The sequence below is a fragment of the Psittacula echo genome (genome assembly GCF_963264785.1).
Source record: "Psittacula echo genome assembly, chromosome: 23".
NCBI classification, from domain to species: Eukaryota; Metazoa; Chordata; class Aves; order Psittaciformes; family Psittacidae; genus Psittacula; species Psittacula echo.
The window spans coordinates 86419-105452 of record NC_137748.1 but is presented as its reverse complement, the minus strand read 5'-3'; the positions used below and the strand labels follow the sequence as shown (position 1 = coordinate 105452).

Sequence of the window (19034 nt, the reverse complement as noted above, 5' to 3'; positions counted from 1 at the left end):
ATTCTAGGGTCACCAGGAGAAATAAACTGATGAGGCCGTTTATAGTTAGAAATCCGAGTTTATCCTCTCTAGTACAAAAAATTCCACTAATTTTGCATCTGAATGTAAAGTTCTGGAATGCAAGCAGCTGGAAAAATGCCCGATACAAAATCCACTCTGTTTTCTTACTTCCAGTACCACAACTACCTGTACTGACTATTCTGCGTGGGAAACCTCCAGCTCCAGCAGCTGGAATCAATCCCATTTTTCACATCAACAAAAGAGCAGTTCAGTTCTGATCACAGATCCTGGAAGATCAAAGAAACCTATTTTCCCTTTACTTCAAACTTCCTCTAGACACTAATATCACAAAATCGACCTCAATGCAGTAGTCCAAAGGGTGAAAAGGAGCTAACTGCTCTGTTATAAAACCAGGAAAGAACAGCTTTTCACTTGTCTACAAGCATCCAGCAAGGTCACAGTCATGTGTATTGATATTGTGCATAAACGCAGAATTAATTCTTTGTAGATATGTTTTGACTCATTTCCACTGTATGAGCTTTCCTTTCCCTCGATTACCTTCTCGAGGGCCTTCCACTGATGCTTCTCCCACAGCATTAGACCTCTCTTACACGCAAGGAGCTGAAGCATCTTGTTCATGTCAAAGTTGGCAAAAAAAGGTCTTGCTTTGAGGTGATCTGGCTACAGAAGCACAAACTGTTCAGCAGAACATGCAGTAAAGATACAATACCCAGGATCTTTAAGGAGCCAGGTCTAGACCTCAGGTGCACCTCTTTTCCCATACAGTTATGCAAGGGAAAGGCAAGGCAAGTTTTCCTGATCAGCCAGCTAGATTCCTAGTTTCCCACATGTTATCAATTGCTTATAGCAACAGGTTTAGACAATGGATATGAGAAAGCATCCATCTGAGTATCTCCCCCTCAACTAACAGCCAGTGAGCGTGTGTATAAAAAAAACCCCTTCAAATTGATGTTTTATCATTCCTGACTGTTTATATTTAACTCAGCAACTGACATTGGATAAATGTGCAGGCCTTAATTTAGCATCCCATTTAAAGCGGTCATGACACAAAAGGAATTAAAGCAATGAACCTGAATTTGGGGAAAAAAATGATAAGGAAGCAATGGCAAAGAATACAGAACACCATCAGAATAGTGCCAGGGAGGTAGCAGTTGGGAATAATAAACATGCAATAGTTTACACAGGAAAGGGCTTATGAATTTTCTTCCAGAAGAAGTCATCTGCACCGGCATCTGGCTTTTCTAGCACCGTCTACTTGGGGATAATACTGCACTTCTCTGCTATCACTTCCAGCCCACTCATCCACTGTACCCTGTCAAGAGAATCGGTGATGGGGCTCAGCAAAAATGCAGAATACGTGGGTCATCTGGAAGCAGCTAATAGTTTCTATAGTGTTTACCCAAATGACAAGCACAAGAACAGCACACACTTCCTCCTCCGCAAGGAATTTCTTTCCCAGATAAGCAGGCATGTTCTTTTCCCTTGTGATTCACCTATCAACTGCTGCTTCTAAGTCCGTGACCTACCTATGCACAACAAACCCTCCATGTCGAGAAGTGGATGTAGCAGCAGCAGGCGCTTTCAAGACTCCTACTCAAAGGCAAGTATTTCAAATCTGTCCACTCACAAGAGCTGGTTAGTCATTTCTCCCTTTGCAAGAGCCCTGGAAAGGCCACAAATGAGGCACAATGACTGAAGTCTCAATAGGAACAACCAAGCCTGATAATAGCTCAAATTGGATCTCCCATAGAAAAGCCAGCCTGACTCAGCCTGCTCTTACCCATCTCCCGTTCAAGCCTATCTACTGCCTTGCATGACTTGTGCATTCCCTCAGCCTCTCCAAGCTCCCAAAATGATCCTTCAGGCCTGTCAGCAACTCTTCTGTTGGGCAGTCTCCATTTTGTGCTCTCCAACTCCCTGGATTGAAAGGGAGCTCTAGGAATTCAAGCTGCCTAGCCAGAACCTCCAACATGGACTTACAGCAACATGCATTGCAAAATCCTCTTGCTAACTAAATGGCAGAGACATGCTTCATTACCTCAAGCCAAGGTAACCTGAGTTCTTCTGAAGTCTGTAGCAAATCAAGAGATCTCAAAGGGGAAAAGGCAATCCTTAGTTCCACTAGAAGTTAGTGCTCACTCCACACAGGCTTACACCAAAGTGAAATGGTTTTCCAGTCACTCTGGTACAGTGCTACTGTGTAAGACAGGTTTAATTGCCATACTCTTATTTCGAGCATCATGTAAGTATGAGAATTACAGCCTGCTGCTTAACTGGGCTTTTAGAAAAGCTCAGTGGTATAGCCAATAATGAACCCCCCAAGACACGCAGGGCTTTTTGCCAGAAGGAGTTAATCTACTCTCAGATGTTCACAGGTAACCTCCACTGTATCAGATGGGTAAGCAGATTTGCAATAGGATTTACTTGGCTTCCATCACATCTCAAGAGTTCTCTCAACTTGAAAACCAGTATTTTTACTTTATTGATGGCAAACTGAAGTGGATGGTCACACAATTCACCCCAAGCCTCAGTTCAGGGGCAGAAATAGAGCAGAGACCTGACAACTATGTCTGGGCTCTAGCAGCCAGACAGCACATTTGAAATAAGTAATGCACATGGAAGCATCCAAGCAATTTTCAAGTATCTGGCATAAAGTCCAGGCACATTCTGGGGTAGCTGATACATTCAAATCTAAGTTTCAGAACACTTACTAACTAGCTCTGGTGGCATGTGACACCTACTAAGGACCACGGCCATTGCAGCACCACTTTCCTCCGCAGAAGACATGATGATTCTCAAACATGACTTCTCAACTTGGTAAATTTGCTGCTAAAAGTGTTGCTAAGTAGACCCCACAAGTGGTAGTTACTGAGCTGAGCCAGGCTGCTAGAGTGAGAGAAATGGTAAACCCCAAAATAATACAGATAAACGCAGTTCTTTTTTATGAGCAACTCTCTTTTTAGAGGCAGATGCTCTGCAACATAAGTGACGCTCTCCAAGTTATTTTCATTTCCCTCTTTACAATACCTCAAAGGAGGAAAGGGAGGATTAGCTACCACTGAGACCAATACTTCTTCAGTTCTAGCACAGTCATTTGAATCGAGAACATGGTTCCTACAGCATGACAGAGAAGGTTACCCTCTAGAAATACTTCAGCCTGTTCAGTTTAGCTATAATAACACAACTTAATTTGGAGATCTTTTACAGACCACACTTGTAAAAGGTAGGTGTGCTTTTGTGATGATCCACCCTGGTTAAGCCTGAGACAAGCCACGTGCAAACACAGAGTCACCCATCACAATAACCTATTCCAATTCTTATCCACAAAAAAGCTTGGGGAAATGACAAAACCCCTTTGGAGTTAACCCATCTGATACCCTAAAGGCAGCACCCAAACAGGGGGAAGGGAGGCAGAAGATAAGAACAGACCAAATTAAACAATGTTATCTAGAGAAACAAACTACGTGTTGTGTTCCGTACCTACTGACCCAAGGAAGATGTCTGGGATGGCTAGTCAGAATAACCTCAAGTGAATGCACTTAGATTTCCCCAAGTAAGTAAACAGAAACAGGAGCTAAATAAGCAGAAATACTGGTAGGTGTCAGAGAGTCACATGTCGATTCAAGGACTTGCTTTGCAAATTTGAGGAAGAATGGCACTTTACCATATGGCAAGAATAGACATCTAAAGCATCACTGGCTTTTTGAAGCTATTTAGTGACCTGGATGAACCACATGAGTCTAACAGTTGCCTAGAAACATTCCTTGCTCATAAATTTGATTCCATGCATTAACTCCAAGCTTCTAGAGAAACATCTTTTCCAGCTCCTAAGCAAGATAATTCATCACAGAATTGCAACAGCATTTTGAGGCACTGGGGATGGCAAATGACCTCAGTCTATGGGTTGCGCCTTCAGCTACCATAAGAGGTGACACAGCCCAGCCGTTTCTAAAGTAGTTTAGATTTCTGTCCTCTACTACTGTTACTGGAAAAGCTCTTCCAGAATCCCATCACTCTCCAGCTTTTTAATAGTTTCCAACCTAAAAATTTATTCTAGATGAGCTCAGTCTCATTCATTTCTCAGAAACACCTGTAATTACGTTTATAAAGTGGGCTTTAAAGCTGCAGTTGTATTACGATTGTAAACTAGCGCGTTAAGTTTTATGCAGGTCCAAAATACAGCCTGTGTTTTTAAGCATTAAAGAAACCTAACCAAACACACTGATCCACCCAGTCAGTGGAAGGCAGGAAGCTCAGTTACAACTGCCTGCTGCCTTCACCCAATAGGAGAGCATCTAAGATGACATTTCTTCCTTTTATGCAATAAACAGCAACAGAATACCTTCTATCCCAGGAGGATGTGCCAGGCCCGGTCCCACTAGATGGCACTGCCTTACTCTACGTAGCTTTCCCTTAAACATTTCATTGGAGAGAGCTAAAAATCTTAGTTGAATCACACAAATTGTATCACAGCTTTCCCAATATATTCCCTTTAAGACAATGACCTACCAATGCCAGTGCGGAGCATGACGGACGGAGACTTGGGGGGGTAGGGAGGGAATTTGAAGCACCAACCTGGGAGGGAATGTAGTATCTGAGATTAATATTGCAACCAAGATTTGCTGCAACATAGTAGAGTCATGCTAATTCATATCAGTGGTTGGCTGATCTATTGCAAATTACCAAGTATGCAAGTAAATAAATAGAAATTGTCTGAAGTAAGTGTAATGCACTTTAACAGTTTACTGACTAGTACAAAGTAAAACACTATACTGCATAACAACAGGTAAAAATAGAACTCAGTAACAGAACAGCTTTGCTCAAAGTGAAGCCTCCAAGAAATGAGGCTTTTTTACTTGGCTATGCCTTAGAAACAAAAATGAGTTTTTAATATTCAGCCATACAGAGAAAGGGCATGTACTTTCTGCTCCAACCATATTGAAAACATAATTAAGATTTGCTTTCCTGTATCTTTTAAAGGTTATTCCTTTAAAAGGAATAGTTGCTAACATTCTTTGTGAGCGCTGAGTATGCTGGCACTGTTTTAAAGCAACAACAGCATCTATGCTTAAGTCTTAACTAACCTAGAAAGTTGCTTGGCTTTATCTATACTGGTACAGCTATGGGTGTTAAAGTGACATACATGGGGGGGAAGAGGCAAGAAACTGATGAAAAAGTACATAAAAAGTGGTAATGTTGTGTAAAACATGTCTTTCAAGATCATAAATACATGAGGTACCATAAACTTTTATGCTAGTAAAAGCCTTAAGCTTAAAGGCTTAAGAGTAGGGGAAAAGATGACACCCCCTTACCTCAGTAACTGAAATTGTTACCTCTTAACAACTTGTAGTGTTAACCTTCCTTCCTACACTACCTTGGACAGCTGAGCATTTTACTTACACTTCACTCCAAGCCTTAACCTTGTTTGAGTCCTGCCTGAAGCACAGAAAGGGAAGTATGAACTCAAACAAAACCCTTTTTCAAGTTCTGATTTGCTCTGCATCTACAAAGTTCCTTCTCCAAATAATTCTAAGAGGTTTCTGAATATTATCTCTCAGGGGTATATTGTTTCACCATCCGCCTTGATATTGCCCAAAACTCAGTATCTTCCTCAAAAGTCAATTCCTTATCACTGACCTAGTTTGAGTTCTGCCACCATTTCATTGCTCAGAGACTATCAATTAATGCTACCAACAACATCTGGAGAACTAACAGCTCAGTGCTAACATATCAAAGCAACCACACTGTGTTGTTAAGTGCCTCCACCAAGAAAGGCAGCTGCTGAACAGTTAGGAAGTTGTATGTGAGGACAAAGATGGGATTTTGCTAGCAGGTTGTGGGTCACAGACACAAGAAGAGCTCACCTTCAAGTCCTTTGTTGTGCGTGTGTTCTATGCGACCAAGTACGCAACTTTAGCCCACCGCACCCACAAAGAACTGAACAAATTCCGGGATATGTTATGTCTGGTTACATGGTGTATCCAACACAGTAAACTCGAAACTGTATCTAACAAGTGGCCAAATTCAGCTCTGGAGTGCCTTCTTTGAGAAAGGAGGATACAGGTGAGATTCCCACTTCCACAGACAAAGTTGTCACAGGGGTTTTTGGGGTGGGTGTACGCACTGTCTTAAGATGGAGCAACTCCTAAGAACTGAATTAGAACCCAAAATCTTCCGTATAGTAAAACATCTGCTCATAGAGATCCCATTTTCATTCCTCTTCAACATACTTCAAGCAAGTTAGCGGTCAAAACACAACTACTGCTAGAAAACACTCTGCTAGCAAAGCAAAAATATCAGTGTAGATTAAAGCACCACAGTGCAGCACAGGATGGACAAGCAGTCATGCCCGTAACCAGAGATACTCACACTCACCTTAGCAACGCCGACTCCAGTGAACCTGGCCTCCAGTAGTTCCTGCCTTCGTGGGTCCAGGCTATGCAATTCTTCCATCATTTCTGCTGCTACGGGAGAACAACATTCAGATTATGCAATGCAAGGAAAGGAGAGAGATTTAATATTCTGTGCCACTGAGGAGACTCAAGACTGCCTGTTCTGCAGCATAACCACGTAGAAAGCATTTTTCTTGCCAGAGAAAAGCAAGGTTACTGTGCAATAATAACATGACTTTGCCACTATATTACTGTATTTAAACCGTAACCCTGCTGGAGAGCCTCCTCTCCTATCTGTTGTACCAGCCATTTCAAGATCTCTACATCCAAGAAACCAATTATGTCGCATTTCTCCTACTGGATGCTTTATTAAAAGGAAAACATGGGACCAGAGTTTTAGGACTAAAACCTTCAGAGCTCTTCATCCCTGCTGCATGATGAGGAGGGCAAAAAATAAAGCAGCGCTCTTTACCCCATCATTTATTTTTGGCCAGTCCTGGAAATCCTAGCGCTTCCTGAACTCCCGATTTCACCAACAGCTCCAGTTCTTCCAAGCGCAGAAAGGGATTAGAAGAAAACAAGGCTCGTTTAAAGCTTTTAGAGTAAAACATCAGATACCTTTAGTGAACCAGCTGCTTCTATACACTGCGTGTACCTGGGGTACCTCTTGGCAATCCAACACAAGAAATGCCATTATTTGAAGGGTTGTAAAAAAACCCCAAATCAGTATAAACAGGTTAAAAAAGAGAAAATGTACAATTCCAAGCCTGAACTGCAAATACAAAAAATGGGCCAAATTTCAATGTTCATTATAACTGTGAATCACATCTTCCCAACTGCACCAATCAAGTTCATTTCCAGAAATGTCTGTTCCAGTTTCATTTTCTGGACTAAGGTAAAGGGAAAAAAAAAAAAGGAGGAAAAAAGGAAAGAGAAGATAAAGATTTTCTGCATGGAGAGCAGAGGCGATGAGGAAAGTTCTTGAAGGGCAGCAAGTGCCCTCTAGAATAGGCAGTGTACAATTGTTCCTTTTATTAACTGTCCATTTTGTCCCTGCCGTTTCCTCCAAACCCTGCAGATCTAAGTTCCAGGGGGGCAAAGTGAATCCATCCCAGGGGGCATTTACAACTGCTCCCCCAAATCACCAACAAGCCTCTCAAACTAATGGGATACTAAACGTGGTTATTAGAGAAACCTAATTGTACTCTGGGCTTTAAAAACCCCATCAAAGCCAGCAGCCTAGTTTTCAAAACAGGAAATCTGTGCACCGAGGAAAATGACAGACAAGCCATGAACGCAAAGATGTTAAAGTCCTCCTAGGTCTTTCCCCCATTACAGAGGGCAACCATCCAGGAGGGATCCACATCCCATTGCTGCGATGCTGGTCTGGGGAAGGGGCTGCCACAAGTTCCAAAGGGCCGAGCTTTCCGTTGGGGGGCTGCCCCGAGCCCCCTCCTTGCCCTCCCCGGCTCCTCTGTCCCAGGCTCCCTTCCCCACTACGGGGAACAAGAGGCAGGCGTTTGCACACCAGCCGGTGAGTGAGCAGCCTTGCCCCGCTGCCAGCTGCTGCACCGCCTCGGCCTGCCTCCTCCTCCTCCTCCTCCTCCCCGGCACCGCCGGCAGCACCGCCTCAACTCCCAGGCCGGGGATCCACAGGCCGTGCCCAGCCCCTTCACCTCCCCCGTCGCCCCAAGGCCCGCAGACCGGGCCCCCCCATCGCCTCCACCCCGCTCTTACCCCCCGCCCGCCGGGCCGGGCCGCGCTTGGAGCCCTCGGGGCCTGCTCTCAGCCGTGCCCCGGCGAGGCGGCCACCCGCGGCCCAGGCCTCGCTCCCGCCGCCTCGGGGCACAGGCCTCGGGCCCTTCCGCCGTGACCCCGGCCCGGCCCCGCCGCAGCCACCGCCGGGGAGCGTTCCTCAGCCTCCGCCCCCCGCGGCCCAGGGTCGCTGCGCGGCTTCCCCCGACCCACCCACCGCCACCCCCCAACCGCCCCGGCCCCGCCGCCCCCAGGGCGGCCTCGGGCCCGGCACCGGGGCGGGAGGCGAAGGGGGTCCCCGCGCTTCCCCCGCTGCCCCGGGAATGTCTCACCTGGCGCTGCCGCCTCTACTGCTGCTCCTCTCCCCTCCTGCCCGGGCCGAGCGCTCCCCGGGCACCGCTCGGATCCCGCCGCCGCCGGGGGCAGGAGCAGGAGGAGGAGGAGGAGGAGGAGGGAGGGAGGGAACCTGCTGCGGCGGCAGCAGCGGCGGCACGGGCGGGAGGGGGAGGCCAGGGGCGGCTCCGCGGCCTCTCGTGAGCCAGACGCCGCCGCCGCTGCGGGCACCCGGGCTCCACGCGGGGGAGAAGGGCGGAGGGGATGGGGGGGCTGCGGCAGCAGGAGGGGGGGAAGGTGGGGGCTCGCCCCTCGCCGGCTCCGGGGCGGGGAAGGGAGACGGGGCGGGTATGGAGATGGGTGGGGGGGGAAGGGGATGGATAGGCCGCGGATCCCCGGCCTCGCGTAAGGAACCTCGCCCGGCCGGCGTGCGCGTAGGCCGGCAGCAGCCGCGAGGCCTCGCGGCAGGACAAAGGCCCGGGGGGAGGGCTCAGCGGGCGGCGGCGGTGCCGGGGTCAGGTGGGGAGGGCGCGGGGCGGTGTGCGGGGGCTGCGGGCAGGTGCCGAGGCCGGTGCTTCCCCCCCCCCCCCCTCCCCGCGGCGCTGAGGGCCCGGCCCGGATCGATTGGTGAATACACAGGCACACACACACACGCACTGGTGAAAGCGCGCGGCGTCTCGCGAGATTTGCACGGCGGGGAGGGGCGGGGAGGGCAGGTCAGCGCGGGGAGGGGGGCGGGGGCAGGTCAGGGGGGCGGGGCCTGAGGAGGGGCGGGGCCTGCGCGGGGCTGGGGGGGACAGGTACGGGAGGGGGCAAGGCGGGGCTGGGGGGGGGGTGTCACGGAGGGGTGGGGGGCAGGAGGCCTGGGGGGGTCAGGGCAGGTCTTTGGGGGGGGGTAAAATGCCGGAGGGGGGGGTCACATAGGACTGGGGGGGGGAGAAGAGTTTGGGGGGGGTCAGGCCAGGTCTGGGGGGGGGGGTAGGAGGCCTGGGGAGTCACATACGCCCTGGGGGGAAAGGAGGTTGGGGGGGGTCAGACAGGTTGGGGGGGGCAAAGAGCCTGGGAGGGGTTATAGAGGCTGGAGGGGGGCAGAGAGGGTGTGCCATTAGGTCAGCGGCTCATCTGCCCCCGTCCCCCCGTGTTCCCATAGAGGGGGGGCACCATGTACCCCCCCCCCCAGCTTTTCACCCCCTCTCCTGCCCCATCTCCCACAGCCACCCCGCTCCCAAACCCCCCTTCATGCCACAGGGGAGGGTGCAAGGGCAGCCAGCACCCCCCCACCTCGGGGACCCCCACAAAGCCCCCCAGGGTCCCGGCCCCGCTCTATGGGGCTGATGGTGTTTGGGTATCGCTTGTGAAGCGCAGCCCCGGTGCCAGCAGCTCCCGTTGTCTGCCCTCCCTCGCATTCCAAAGGCCGGGCACCGATAGGAAAAGCCCTCTTCCCCCCCCCCCCCCGATTAAGACGTGACACATGGGGGCTCGCACCGGAGCATTCCCATCCCGGCTCATCCCCAGCGCTGCGGGCAGGATGCGGAACGCCGCCGCCGGGCGGGACAACCCGCTGGGCTCTAAGGCTGAATCAGCTTTATGGAAAGCAAACAAACCCGGGAGAAGGGGGATAAACCCGAGGATTGTTGGGAAAGGAAGTGGCCAGGCCTCTCCAAGGGGAGGCAGGCGCGGATTAGCGATGGATGCGGATCCAGCCGAGGGATGTCCGTCCATTCCATCACCTCCGCTCTGCCATGGAGCGACCTAAGAGCGGGCTGGAAAGGAGAGGAGAGAGGGAAAGCTGGTGGAGCACCGCGGGAGCACCGCTCTCCAAGGGCGACAGGGAGGAAGTTGTATTTGAACACTGTGCTCCCAGCCTGGTGATGTTAAGTCGGTATCACACACGGCTTTGGAGGTGCCTGCCTGTTCTCGCAAGCTGGGTTTGCTGTGCTTTAAGCTGTCTTTTTAATGTGTGCCGTGTTTTTGGGGTGTTACTCCTGAATTTTGTCTTTCACAGCAATATTCTATCAGCTGAACTCATCACAGCCATTTGGGGGAGTGCTGATTGGCACCATTTCCACTAAACATTGTTCAGGGAGGTAGAAAGTGCATTTGTGCCTTTCTGTTTAATGCTGGGTGGAGGGAGGAGATGTGGGACCTGTAAAAGAGACCAGCAACTCAAACCTCTCAGCTCTCCTGGACCCTGCTCCACTGCTCCTAAAGCCTCCAGCTTTAATAGGGGCAGCACAAGGGGAATGGCTTGAACCTGCCAGAGGGGAGCCTGAGATGAGCTCTTAGGCAGAAGCTCTTCCCTGTGAGGGTGCTGAGGCGCTGGCCCAGGGTGCCCAGAGAAGCTGTGGCTGCCCCATCCCTGGCAGTGTTCAAGGCCAGGTTGGACACAGGGGCTTGGAGCAAGCTGCTCCAGTGGAAGGTGTCCCTGCCCGTGGCAGGGGTTGGAGCTGGATGAGCTTTAAGGTCCCTTTCAACCCAAAGCAGGGGACTGGGTTCCCTGGAACAGCAATGGTCTCCAAGGTAAAAATAGATTTATCAGTGGTTAAAACATGGCATGCTTGGATCTTTATTTTCATGGCATTATCTCCTGCAGGAGCTAATCCCCCAGTTTCTTTTCTAAATAAGAAAAGCCAACTTACTGGAATGTGCTGGCAAGAACAAGGGAGTTTGTGAGTTTTTGGTTTTACAGGGAAGGGTTTTCTCATTCAAAGTGGTTGAAATAGGTAAAGATTTAATCATTTTGTATAAGAAAACTTCAGTTTCCATTAAAAATTCGAGTGTCAACTTGTAAGATGTTACTTCTAAAAGCTGATCAAGCACCAAAAGTAAAACCATTAAGGTTGGCAAAGCAAAATTGTGTTGATCTCAACTTGGCTTTCCCCATAGTATTTCAGTTTGGGAACAGTTTCAGTACGTTTGAATTTGTGGCCCAGCAAGAGAAGAGAATATATGGACCTCCACAATTCTCATGCAGGAAAACTCCTTCTTCCAGCCCATACTTGAGTGACACCCAAAAACTAACGTGTTTTTCTCCCTTTTGCATTCACTTTGTAAGAGCCCCTGAGCTCTGGTCTTTCTTAGAGGAGCTGGTTTGAGAGCTGGCAACTGGATGGTTACGAACAACACAGACCATAAATGGTTGAACAAACAGTGCCTCATTCACAGGGGCAAGCCAGCCCTCGTCCACCATCACCTCTGCCAGATTCCTCCTGCTCTCCAGGCCCACCATCAGCTGGTGCTGATGCTTTCTACTACATCCCCCATGGCAGCTCTCACCTTGGATGTCAGCAACATCCTTGGCACATCGCATTTGTACCATGCTCTCCTGAGACCCCGCTTGCAGCACTGTGTGCACTTCTGGTGTCCTCAACATAAGGGACGTGCAGCTGTTGGAGCAAGTCCAGAGGAGGCCACGAGGATGATCAGGGGACTGGAGCACCTCCTGTATGGAGACAGGCTGAGAAAGTTGGGGCTGTTCAGCCTGGAGAAGAGAAGCTGCGTGGAGACTTCAGAGCAGCCTTCCAGTGCCTGAAGGGGGCTACAGGGATGCTGGAGAGGGACTCTTCATCAGGGACTAGAGCGATAGGACAAGGGGTGATGGGTTCAAACTGAAACAGGGGAAGTTCAGGTTAGATCTAAGGCAGAAGCTCTTCCCTGTGAGGGTGCTGAGGCGCTGGCACAGGGTGCCCAGAGAAGCTGTGGCTGCCCCATCCCTGGCAGTGTTCAAGGCCAGGTTGGACACAGGGGCTTGGAGCAAGCTGCTCTAGTGGAAGGTGTCCCTGACCATGGCAGGGGTTGGAGCTGGATGTGCTTTAAGGTCCCTTTAACCCACACCAGGCTGTGATTCTATGTCTTGAAGAACTACTCAGCTGCCACAGCAATTCCCTTTGTCACTGAGCTCCACTGAGCACAAGCTTAGAAACAGAAGGGCAAACCCCTGCCTTCACACCCCAGCTCCACTGTTAACCCACGCCAGATTGGACCAGAACTTGGAAAGATTTGATAGATATTTTAAACACAACATGTAACAAGCTCCCCCTATCTTGAACTTTGTGAAGATAAAACACCAGGAGCCAAGCTCCTGCTCTTTTTGATGTGTTTTTGGTGACCTGCATTTGCCTTCCAGGCTGTGAAATACCCTGAGGTTTCCCCAGCATTTCTGTGCTGCCATGAGGTCTAGAAATGTACTGACCTAATGTAACACATACACAAAAAGAGAGCTGAGATTCCTCAGTGATAGCAGGATACCAGGAGCTGGGGACTTGAGAAAAGCATCAAATGGCCTTTAAAACATAAAAGCTGGCATCAGTCCTCTCAAATCCAAACATTTTACAGCCATTAAGAGAATAAAGCCCACGATATTTCAGCTCTTAACATGCCTCTTAAGTCTTTAGCACTGCGGGGTGAGCTCACCTCTAAGCATCACAGCCAGAAGATGCCAACCCTTGTCTGCAGAGCAGATTCTGAGCGAAGTGGGCAACACTTGGGGCATTCAAAACAGCTCACCCTTGTATGGATTCTTCAGTGCCTAGTAAGGGTAGGGCTCCCACCCCAGCCTTTCCCTGTCCTGAAAGCATCAAAAGGGTCTTTTCCTCATTTCCATTAGACACGGAGAAGGTTGGTATCTCAGCTACTCAAAGATAACATGCCATCACCTGACTCCTTCCTGAGGCCATTCGGAGAGCCTCCACCCTCCCACACAACGGAGTTTATCTGGGAGGTTGTTCCTGCCCCTCCCTCTGTCTACACCTTCAGGTATCCCATTAGGGAGGCTTTGATACCCAAACCCAGTAGGAACGCATCCAGGTCCCTCAACCTCCACACATGCAGCGAGCCAAGTGCAACCTCAGAGCAGTTCCCTGATCCAAGGGAGCACATGTCCTGCCTGCTGGAGGAGGCAGCCCTCGTGTAGGGGGTACCTGGATCTGCACAAGCACCATGGCCCGGCTGAGAGGAACAAAACTCACAGCACTGATTGTGTCCACCTTCCCCAAAGCACATGGTACTGGCAAAAGCCACTGGTTTTCGGCTGCACGCACCTGAAATGATGTGATTCTCCTTTGTTTGCCAGCAAGTCTTTCCCTGTCCTCACTATCAGCTTCCTAGAATACAAGAAGGTATTCTCATCAGGATTTGCCCCCTGCTTCTCTTCCTCCTGCCTGAAATGAGCATAATAGCACGTTACCTTACAGGGCTTTCGAAAGGCTCAATTAAACAAACTGCTCTGGGATTTGTGTAAGAGCAAATTAGATCAACATCCTGTTGTAAAGCACATTTCTTCTGCAAGTATATCCAGCCTCTGTGTGACTGTTAAATACATCCCAACCTTCATAAGGCCTGTCTCAGTGGGGAAGAAGTCATTTGAAGTTAAGGAAAAGCCAGGTTTAGTTTTCCATGCAACCTCGATCAACATCGACCTCTTCACATCCACCCTTAGCACTGAGTGTGGAAAGAAACACGTGGCTGTGTAAGGACTGCAGGTTGGGTATCATGCCTTGTGCTTGGTCCCATGGATGATGATGTAGTCTGAGGGAAGATCAACCAGTTTTCCTCCGTAAATGAGGAGAGCCACATGCAGTGCCCTTGGAGAAGGGTGGCAGGGAACCTCTGCACTCACTGCTGAAGAGCAGATCACCCAGTGTTCCCCTCTACAGAGGGCCTTGGATGCAAACAGCAACTTTCCACTCCACATGAGCTGAAAAACAACATGAAGATGCAAGAGCTACAAGGATCCTTTGGACTACAAACCCTTAAACCAACCTGGAGACGGCAGTCCTGCTCACACCCCACCCCAAAATCAAGTTGCTGTTCACATGCTGTGTTGGTGCTTGCAGTGAAGACTCCTTGGGGTTATTCAATAGCAGGGAGCACAGTTTAGAGCAGCAGGGTCCAACCTCACCAGGATGTTCTTCCTTCCTGGAAACAGCTATGGACCAAGAGGCTGGGAGCTCCAGACAGGTGCTGACACGTCAGACTTGCCAGTGATTGTTGCCATCAACCGCAGCCAGTTCCCTCTCATCCAACTGAGCATCAAAGACTGTGTTTTCAAGAGTAAAAGCTTTCACTGGCATGACACCTCCTGCCATAGCAGACAGCCTTTGGGCACGAGGTGAAAGCAGAGGCACACATGGCTAAGATTCCCTTCCTTCTCTCTGCCTGTGTTCCAGCCAAGTTGCCAGGGCTGGCCTGTGCTCTCCATAACAAAGATGGCTTATCCTATTTAGTTCAGATTAGCGCTCACTGTTGCCTACACAGGTAATTTCCTGTGCTGTGTCCCACTTTCACAGCAATACAAGTTCCCATTCAGCAAGGCACTTAGCACAGGAACCTACTGCCTTCAGCAAGAGCAAAGCACGAACTCCAGAGCTTTGCTGATGAAACACAGAGCTCACAATTCCTCTGCCTCTAGAGCCCAGGAGAGTCCTCAAAAAAATTCCTTCCTTCTCCTTGCTTTTGTAGTAATTTCCATCTTGCCCTGAAAACCAACATGACAACACTGTTGGAGTCAGAATCCTATGTACACGGTACCAAAAGACGTGTGCCAAGCACATCCCATCAGGGTAGATGAATAGCTACAATAGCAAAACTGATCCTGACCATGTGCCTTCTCTTCTGGATTAATCTTCCCCATTATGGCACCAAACCAAAAGCGGTGGCACTGCTGGGACTGACAAATCAGGCCAAAAAAGATCAGGACAAAAAAGACTGCATGACTCAGTTTCCCTCCATCTGCCTTTACAGGGATGGAAAGATGTTCCACAACTCCCCTAATAACTTAATCCCTATGGCCACATCCCCATCCGTGCCCTCTTTTCCAGGCACTGGATCCTGTGCATCTTTCATTTGTGCTCAGGACAAAGTTATGTTCAGTTTGGGTCTGTGATTCCTGCAGGGAATCCAGCTGGGGACCAGTCAGGGCTCATCCCAATGCCAACAACAAAAGGAGGCTCTTTTGGCTTTAGTTAGGATGCAATGCCAGAAGCCACTGGCATGCATGCATGGAGGTTCTGTCTTTATTGAAAATAACCAGGTCTCCTTTATCCTGGTGCTCTACAACTAAGTCCAGAATTAGAAATGGTGGTGCCATACCCTGAGAAGGTGGAGCTGAAGTATTTGAGAGAGAAGACACATGTCTGGTCTCACTTCTGTCAGAAGCATTTTGATGAGTACTGTTGTAACAATACAAATCACTAAGAATTGCTGCTGTTTCCCACTTCTCTGTGGGAAGATCCTGAGAAAGCTCCAATTTTCAGTGGAATTTACAATTTCTTTATGTTTGAAGTAATGGTATCAGAAATACTCCACAGCCTCTTGTCCTCTTTACCTTCCTTGTTCCCTTCCTGCCTCGCAGTTTCCAACCAGGATGCTGTGAGGAGATCGATGACAAAGGGTTCTTTGCCATTCCTTGGAGCCCTCAGCACCATGGCTGGAATGAAAAGCCTTTCCAAAGGACAGGCTTAATGCCATAAAAATGAAAGGGTTATGCAAAGGGTCAGAATAGGTGATGATAAAGTTCCCTTCCAGCCAAAACAATCTACGAACCTCCAAGGAAATCCACCATCCTCTGGCAAGAGCCAGGACCAGACTTTCCCAAGTGGAACAATGTCTGGCTCCAGAATCGGAGGGGCAGCGCCTCTGAAGAGCAATGAAATCATCTCTTCTGCTTGGGAGGTTCAACAAACTACACTGGCACTGCCTGTAAGCCACAGACCACAAGACTGGAATGCTGGAAACAAAACCAGAGCAGATATGTTCAGAATGGCATTAAAGCTAATGTTACACTGCTAAAAAGGAAGAGAAAAAAGGCTCTTAACCTGGCTTTTTAATACGGTAAAAGCCAATTTGGAGATTCCCTTTGAACATGCTAGGAAGCTGTTGCGCAACCCAGCCTACTCAGCAGGCCCAAGGTGGGAATGGCAGAAGCTGCTGCAAGTCAGGACCAAGGTACCTGAGCAGAGCTGTGTGGGAGGCAAGGCTGGAGTGGCAGGAGAGCAGCAGCTACAGAGAGAACAGGAGCTGGCGGAGATTAATGAAGGCAGCTAAGGCAGTACCTGTCTGTAGGAGGCCTGGCTCGATTCAAGGCCATTAACTTATTGCTTTCTGAACACCATGAACAGGACTGGAAACAAAAGCATGTCTGCCCAGCATGGTTCATGTCAAGTGAGTGCTTAAATACTCCAGCAGGACGAAGAGCATTAAGAAAGGCAAAGAGCCACTTCAATGGCTGCAGGCTCACAGGGCTGCAAGTTTTTGCATGAAGCCCAAGTCAAAACCAGGCAGGCAAATGGGATGGAGCCTTGAAAGTAGAAACAAATAAATTACTAGCCTTCATTGTCTCCCATTTGGGAGTTGAAATTTAAAGGGGAGTCCATCAACTTCAAATAAATCATGTTTATAATTAAGAACATATTTTCCTGCGCTGCTTACAAGCCTTTGGATGATTAATAAGGCATTTTTCAAATTACTTTAATTCCCACTAATTATGCTGCTTGCTTACCCCAGTCAATAATTTTCCTTCCAGGGAGATAAAGCTATCCCAGGAGGAGGTCTCCCTCCAGGGACCAAGAGGGAAAGGACCCCAGGGAACTGCAGAAGGCACCAGTAACACATGGGAGGTCTCTCACTGGAAGCAACGGAGCTGGTTACATGAGTCACGTCACGCCAAACACTCACAGGACTCCTTTTGCTACGCCTGAGTCTTTGCCTGGATAAGATGAAGAGACAAGAGACAGAAGCCTTGAGCTCTGTTTTGCCTAGACCTTGCCTGAGGTACCAACCTTGCCAAAGAACCAGACTTTGCAGGTTTAGCATGAAAACACAGCAGCGACTGCACAGCTTCTGGGTTGGGTCAGGCTTGTGCCTGGCAGAAACCAAATGTGCCTATACAGAAAGAATCCTTATCTCCATTTCAGCCACTGCAAAGTCTCTTTAGAAAATACAATGAAAAAGCTGAACAGGAATGCTCTTCCCAGTTATTTGGTTGATTCTCTTCCAACATTATTGAAGAGCTAGATATATTAAAAAGAGCAGTGGTGCATTTCTATTCCCACCCCAGCTCTGCAGCCTGCCTCTGTGGTGTGGATGGATTTGCTGGGTCACCTTTCCACAGCGAGGGCTGAAGTGTCCAAACCCAGAAGCAGCACACACACTAACATGTGCAGGGTGACCCATCAACATGGAAGTTGTGAACCTCTCATGCTGCCACATGCCTAGCAGAGAGTATTGCTACAACCCCTTTAACACATCAGGGTGCTTCTGCTTTGACTCTCCAGACTCCTGCTGACTCTCCGAAGATAGCAATGGCATTTCCTCACCTTTTTACCCTTTCTCCTCTGTTTGAAGACAGCAGTTATTTCATAACCTATGTCTCTAGAGTTGACAGTTATTCTTATGCAACTGTAAGCTACAAATACAAGTGTCTAGCTAACAAACCATACACACTCTGTACAGCACAAACTGCTCTTCAGCCAGCGGCACACAAACAACACACTTTGGTGCTTCACTATCTAAAAGAAGGGAGCAGATACCAGCCAAGGCTTTCCCTTCCTGGGAGATGAGAATAACACAAGAGAGCAAAACTGTAGTTACCTAACGGTGGCCCAAATCCTTCAGATCGGGCGTGCAGAAGCATGTGAGTTTCTGGGGAAGCCTGATTTGTATTAATCAAACCAGCACTGAAAACCATTACCACAAACTTTATTCTAATGCCTGTTGTACCACACCCTAAAAACAACAAAAGAAAACAAGCTGTGATAAAAGATATTTGCTGTCAAAGGCGGGGGAATACCTTCAGAAAGCCACAGTGTTGGCTTTCTCTAAGAAATGAATCAAGAGTGGGAGACACACTTCAGACTTCTTATCCAAGATAGGTGTCCTGTCTGCTTGGGTTTAGCACACCACCACGATAGGGCAATGCAGTTTGTGATCTGGAGCTGTAACCAGCAAGAACAGTTTCTCACTGTTCAAGCAGAAAAAGCAGGGAATTCCAGGGAAACCCTGCTCCCATGAGCTGCTTGTGATACTCCAGAGGTGCCCCAAAACTGGCATCAGCCCCCTTCAAACACCTGACCCTGCCTTATATATGGTTGTGGCACCCGTGCTATAGTGTGCTAGCTCCCTATATGAACACCCTTGAGGGCAGTGACAGCAAGGCAGCATCATCTGTTTTCTCCACAGGTTGTGTGCACACCATGAGGCATCCAGGAGGAGGAGGGCACAGAGAAACCAGCATGGTCTCAGCTCCTGCCCTCAATCGAGGCATTTTTAACTTGTGGATTTGCACAAACCTGAATGAGCAGAAGAGAGCTGCATGAGATAAGCTGGGTAAGGGATTCCTGTTAGGCCTCATGAGCAGTTGCAGGGAGATTTACCATTTGTATGGTTTTTGTTCCCAAGACAAGAGTACACAACACAGAGGTAAGGTCAAAGCTCTCCTTCTGTTTCATGTGGAAATCCAGAGTAAGAGTGACTCACTACTCAACTTGCTCAGCTGCTGTAAGACAGCACAACCATTCCTGAAGTTGTTAAAACCAT

The 19034-nt window shown here is 48.9% G+C and overlaps 1 protein-coding gene across 4 annotated transcripts in view; it reads right to left on the bottom strand.

Annotated features, from left to right (window-relative positions):
• TLK2 (tousled like kinase 2) overlaps positions 1–9130 on the bottom strand; it is a 42949-nt gene extending 33819 nt beyond the window's left edge. For 2 of the 4 annotated variants that reach the window (XM_080633315.1, XM_080633318.1), the window contains exons 1-3: positions 8501–9130; positions 6397–6485; positions 4531–4596 (exon numbers count right to left, since the gene is read on the bottom strand). In XM_080633315.1, coding sequence (XP_080489441.1) covers positions 4531–4596; positions 6397–6477 — 147 coding nt within the window. In that variant the 5' untranslated portion in view covers positions 6478–6485; positions 8501–9130. The remainder of the gene's footprint in view (positions 1–4530; positions 4597–6396; positions 6486–8500) is intronic. The other 2 variants (XM_080633316.1, XM_080633317.1) reach the window with 2 other exon arrangements.
• Positions 9131–19034: the final 9904 nt, after the last annotated feature.